Raw genomic sequence first — 5,966 nt, forward strand, 5'->3', positions numbered from 1 at the left:
TTAACATGCCCCTCTTTAAGAAGGCATGAATAAAAGGTTAGTAACTTAGAGTTTCTCCAAAAGACTCTAATTTTTAAAGGGCATATTTTACAATTTAAATAGCATCTAATAAATTTAATGAGTAAAATTATTTAAGTATTCTAACAGGTTCTTTATATTTAACAATTAAATTTACTATTCCAAAAAAAATTATTGTTTTTTCCTATATTTTAATTTCACTAACTTCCCTCGAAATTATTATATTATTTATCTCCATTCAGTCTTTTGGAACATAATTTTAAAAATTAATTTTTCAAAATAATAAGCATATTATGTTTAAAGAGTCTCTTAATATATTCAATGGGTGGCCACCAAGTATTGAGCAACACATTTAATGGTATTCCCCCATAATTTTAATAATATACCACATTTAAAGCATTGACATAATTTTATTGGCGAACGATCTAAAATAAGTTGATAAAGCATAAAACATATGGTGCGACTTGAGAGTACGAGGTAAAATAAGTGCTTGCACATTCTTAAGAATTATAATAGCTAAATCAATATTTGCCTTGAGCTTGAGTTTTATTTTAATAATTTTGAATACATATATTATTTTTCTTTATATGTTCAATTCGTAACTGCTTGATTTATTGAAATATCTGAATTAACTAAATCCTTCGCTAGGAGACGACCGTCGAGATGTACATGAAAATTGAACTTTTAATTTCCAACGCCATGCCCAACAAAGAACAATTTTGATGGGTGTACAGGATTAGTTCTACAGGGTTTTCATAGATTCCTCACATGATGCGAGACCCACCTCATTAAAAAATTACCCCAAAAATTCCCAACCCCCCATGTTTGTGTGTATTCGGTAGAACCCTGCCTGGTAACCCAGCACGGCCCAACATAGAAAATGAGAGTGCACATAAAGACAAAAAGAATGACATTAGTTTACTAAAAGACGTACAAAATACTCTTACATGCTAAAACTTGCTTCAAGGGCTCCTAACTCAAGCCTAAAACTAAAGTCTCATTTCTGTTCCTCTTGAAAAATATTAAGCAATTTGTTCTGGACGGATAGAAGATTGGCAATTTAGGATCAGAAGGTCCACGAGGATGATCTCTTCAAGACGGGTTTCAGTTGTTTGTCTTCCTCGTGTGCAACCATACCCAAATGGGAAGGGTCTTCGAGCATCATTTTCGCCACCAAATAGCCAGAAATCGACCAGGTTTGGTATCTCCGAGCTTGCTTCCCAATATACCGACCAAGTTTTCCGTCATAATATTCTGGCCAGCCGTCTTTTGATAACCTAGCTTCAGCAAGTTCAATGGCTCGTCTAGCAATCTGGGGGCGCCCTGTCTTGATACAAGCTGCTGTGAGAAGCCATAGAAGCACTGCACCAACCATAATCGAACGAAATATAAGGACCTTATACAGTAGCATAAAAGGATTGAAACCATTGATAGTAGGATCCATTTGAAAATCCTCAAAATGTGTAGTTTGAAAGTAAATTCATATATAGTTAAAAATGAATAAAATTCCTCTGAAGTACAAATGTATCAATCTTCAAATTGAGAACCTATATAGATATGGTCCTTAGTATTCAATGTAAGAAGAAAAGCCTTCAACAATTAATTATACAGGTTGTACGGTTTGAGATCAATGAATATTGCAAAACATGCAGATATAAAACTAAAATTCACAAAGAGAAAACAATTTTAATTGTTAAGTTGCCACTTATTTATCTTTCTCCCTATCCAACAGTTTTCCTACGTTACATTCCGCTTCACTCGAAAGCACATTTTCACTATCAGTTAATCTCATCAAATTTCTACCAAAATGATCTAAAGGGGTAAAGAGATTACCTGGCCATGATCCTCCATTGTGGTAGCTCCATCTAGTATTTTTTGGATCACATCCCGTTACAATCCTCCATTCATGGTTCTCTATGGCTGGATAACAAACTTTTAGAGGCATGTCTCCAACCAACTCCTCCCAACGTGATTCAATAAGATCCATAATGGCTGTTGCTTGTTCAGGTGTTGCTAAGGATGAAAGTATCGCAATGCAATTGCCTAAGCAAAACCAACGGAAATCCATTTTTGAAGGGCCGACATTTCCAATGAAGTAGCCTCCGTGCATTGGCATAAAATCAAAAACCCACTCTGGCAGAGAATCAGGCATGACATTGAACTTGTTGACTGCCGTGTGTGAATATTCCTCTGTTTTATATCGATATATATCATTTAGCTGCTTCAAATCCAGCCAAAAGTAATTTCTCATGTGGTAGCTCAAGGCATGTAGACGTTTCATAACCCGTTCTATAAAATCCTTTCCTTGAGCATCTTGCTTAAGTAAAACCAAGGCGCATCTCAAAGCCATGAAGAAGAGTGCTTGTATCTCAATCGGGTATCCATAAACACCCTGAAAATGTATACCAGTTATAAAATATGCAGTGAGAAATGGAATTGAAAACATGCAATGTACAACATATTTTTATAACTATCATACATATCTTTCATGTTTAGAGACGAATAAGTCCAAGGAATCAAGCATGAGAGCTAAACGAATCGAAAGATTCATGCCTTGTTCAGGAAGGGATTATGGAAGTCCTTAATACGCTCCTTTGCCATAGAATTCTCTCTACCAGACATGTCACTTGAGTGAGTTTGTAGCAATTGTATATGAAGTTAGTAAAACTGAAAACATTAAGAGGAGAAACAGAAAACACCTATGAGAAGCAGCAATAGAAAGGAAAGCAATGGTCCCAATGGTGCGAATAATTTTGGCAAGAATATAGGGATCAATCCCCATGGTCCTTTGTTCCAATTTCTTAAAGGGACTTGTTAGTCATTTCTAAAAGCTACAAGAAAAGAATGAATAATAATAACTCTAGCTTTGCCTGATGCCCTGTGTGAAGATTTGAGCTTACAAAATGAACCTCTGTATCTCAAGTGACTGGACAATGGAGTAACTCCAAACAAAAAAATGGTAACATAATAGGTTTCTATACTAGACACATCTCTCTGCAGGGATAAGCATCCCTTAATTATGCAAAACAACTGAAGAGGAGTTCAGGGAACCTGAAAGTTATCATAGGCATTGTGTATTGATTCCATATATGTAAAGCACAAACACAATCATAATGACGATTTTCAAATACAAATAATCATACAGTATTGACTCGGAGAAACTCACCATTCTACGATCAATCATACAGCATCCATCAGCACAAAGAAGTGTTGGGAATGTGTTGAATCCTTCTGAGAGGCATAAACTGAGTATCAGGCGCATACCCTTTTGGCATTCAGGCATCTCAGCCAAAGACGAGTCGCCAGTGGACTTCGTGTACGCACGAAGTAGTATGATCCACCAGAAGCCCGAATCTACTGGAGCCACTCTCCCAATGGCACTCTCGCCAAAATCTGCAATCAATGTTTCAGTATTCCTTACAGGATCATGTAATACTTTAAAACTCGCTGGCATAACACCTTCTCCCAGTTGGAATCGGTCGATCTTTTTCTCCCATGATTGAAGACGAAGAGTCTTCAGGATAAAGTTTTTAACAATTTCAGGTTCCCCATTCATCAGAAAAGCCAGTGCGCTTGGAACAAAGTCCCTGACAAACACCTACAACGACTTAATAGTTTCAGTTACCATATTCATGATTTTAAATGCCTAAAGCTTCGAAGATCAGTGACCAAATGAAGTTTCCCTTTACCCTCTTGGACTAAAAGAATTAATCAATTATTTCTTGGAATCAAATTTCACAGTTTGGAATATATTTTTCTTTTATGGAACTGCAATTCGTGAAAATAGAGTTCATAAATTGAACTAAAATCTCCAAGTTGGTTAACCCTAACAGTACCTCTATACCAGGTGATGAACCTAACAACATTCTCCGAAAAGCAGAACGATTGCAAGAATCTGAAAAATTGCGAGACTACATTAAGCAAATTGTTCTTAGTTTTCTCTAGGACTGCCAATTTTAATCATCCATAGCTAACTAAAAGAGAAATGCAAAGATACATGTCTTAGTAACTTGAGTAACAAATGCACAATGGTAGGCAAATATCAATAGGAAAGAAGACAATGTGCTATGCACATGCTTTCACCTGATCATAGTTGAGTTTTTCTTCAGAGTTATCCAAAGCGGCAATTGTCCCAACAGGTCGACCACGAAAGTACACTAAAGAACGTCTCAAAGTTTCCCAAGCCTCAGCAGTCATGGGGTGTGGCTCATAACCAAAGTGCGACCTAGGAGTATTGAGCCCGGATCTTCTACTGGGCGAAAATATACTATCTAAATGGTCGAGAACTCGATTGAAGTTATCAGCTCTAGAAGGGGGATGCGGAGACAACCCCATTGGAATATCAACAAGAGACCTTTCATCGAAAGATCGTTGTCTTTCCATATTCAAAGTTCGAGGTCGATCAGGTAACCTCGAAAAATCAAATTCTTCCATTTCAAACACACTACTCGAAGAATCCACATTTTTTATGTCACCATTTTGAGACACATCGACAGAAAGCAGAGACATTCTTCCAGTATTTGATTTTCAATCAAACGAAGTGACTGAATGCAGAACTAGAGGATCAATAATCTGCAAATATACAATAAAAATATAGTTGTATACGTGAATACACAATTTATACACAATTGCGCATAAAATAAAATAAAATAAAATAAAATCAAGAATAAGAACGGATCAACATCCTTCAGTATCCATTTAACCAATTCACATGCCCTCCAAAACAACAAAACATGCCAAGAAATTCAAAAATAACAAAAATCTACAAGATTCCTTAGAATCCAAATCTAAACGTATCAAGAACATTCAATTGAACCAATAAATAGATAACCCCATATGCCCATAATTCTCATAAGACGTTCATGTATTATTCTGGAGATTTCAAAAATAAAACCATACATTGACCCATATTAATCCACGAGAGGAGCTGTAAATCCGAGGACGAACACATGGAAACATGAATCGCCCAGAGAGTGAAAATTTATAAAACAACAATATTTCCAACGTGGGATAAAAAATTAAACCGGTGTGTGACTGGTCTACCTGCACCGGGGTGATCACATCAAAACTAATACACATACATGTATGTATATATATAGGTTGGAGCAGACCTAAAGCTCCAACACACCACTTACGGAGAGAACATGAATTATTATCAATATTTTTAAAAATTGAAAAAATAATAAATTAGCTCATATTCATCCACTTAACACAAACTGGGAATCAGGGTATGAACAATTAAATGAATGAAATATGGATCACCTGGAGTGCAAATGATTTTAATATTTCCTAAATGGGATAAAAAACCACATTTTCAAAACTAGAGAGTTTTATAAAATACCCTTTCTATGGCGATATTTCCTATTGGGATGAGAAATCAATCGGTATGTTACTGATAAATGGAGACGCCTGCAACAGGTCAGTGACGCCCAGTACTAGTTCGTACAACAATGAGCCTCGTATGAATTATGCGTCGATTATATTTTTGATTTATTGCTAGAAGATGTGTATATAAATAGGTGGAGCGGACTCAAAGCTGTAAAACACTATTCACGGGCAGAGCATGAATCGTCAGCAAAGAGACAGTTAAATGAATTTTGGACTTTTCGGGTGCTGTAAAACTGTAAATTATTGGAGTGTAACAATTGGGAAAATGACTTGCGGATGAAAATGTGAGTGCATCGGGGACTGCAGCAACAATAATGCAAGTTTTGTGCAGGAATTATGTCAGATAGTAAACGTGCTCAACTGATGGTGGCTCTATGAGTTTTGTGAAAACGACGTCCGTTTGTTGGCGTTGGGCATGCGACGGCCGGCCCGGCGGAGTAAAACAGACGGCGCACCTTTTGCATGGTGCGAAGATTTTTGTGCATATGGCAGCTAGTAAAGCTCTATTTTCAAAGCAATTAACATTTGTTTGGATCAATTTGGTTCGATTTGATAAGAGC

General features: G+C 36.5%; 1 protein-coding gene across 2 annotated transcripts; it reads right to left on the reverse strand.

Moving 5' to 3' along the window:
* Positions 1-912: 912 nt before the first annotated feature.
* LOC111394565 (probable alkaline/neutral invertase B) lies at positions 913-5,722 on the reverse strand. Of its 2 annotated transcripts, none has more exons than XM_023020433.1 (5): positions 5,360-5,722; positions 4,102-4,590; positions 3,185-3,616; positions 1,852-2,410; positions 913-1,380 (listed from the first exon to the last, which is right to left on the reverse strand). In XM_023020433.1, exons 2-5 carry the CDS (start codon positions 4,525-4,527, stop codon positions 1,085-1,087), a joined length of 1,713 nt encoding a protein of 570 aa, XP_022876201.1. In that variant the 5' UTR covers positions 4,528-4,590; positions 5,360-5,722; the 3' UTR covers positions 913-1,084. The 2 variants fall into 2 exon arrangements, with proteins under 2 accessions (XP_022876201.1, XP_022876202.1); XM_023020434.1 differs by lacking the exon at positions 5,360-5,722 and adding an exon at positions 5,062-5,080.
* Between the last annotated feature and the right edge of the window lie 244 nt (positions 5,723-5,966).

The sequence above is a fragment of the Olea europaea genome, chromosome 5 (genome assembly GCF_002742605.1).
Source record: "Olea europaea var. sylvestris chromosome 5, O_europaea_v1, whole genome shotgun sequence".
NCBI classification, from domain to species: domain Eukaryota; kingdom Viridiplantae; phylum Streptophyta; class Magnoliopsida; order Lamiales; family Oleaceae; genus Olea; species Olea europaea.

Coding starts and splice junctions, on each gene's coding strand:
- LOC111394565 (XM_023020433.1), bottom strand. CDS start 4,527: ATGTCTCTGCTTTCTGTCGATGTGTCTCAAAATGGTGACATAAAAAAT. Junction 3,617..4,101: donor AAAAACTCAACTATGATCAG/GTGAAAGCATGT, acceptor AAGTCGTTGTAG/GTGTTTGTCAGGGACTTTGT. Junction 2,411..3,184: donor GTATGATTGATCGTAGAATG/GTGAGTTTCTCC, acceptor ATACATTTTCAG/GGTGTTTATGGATACCCGAT.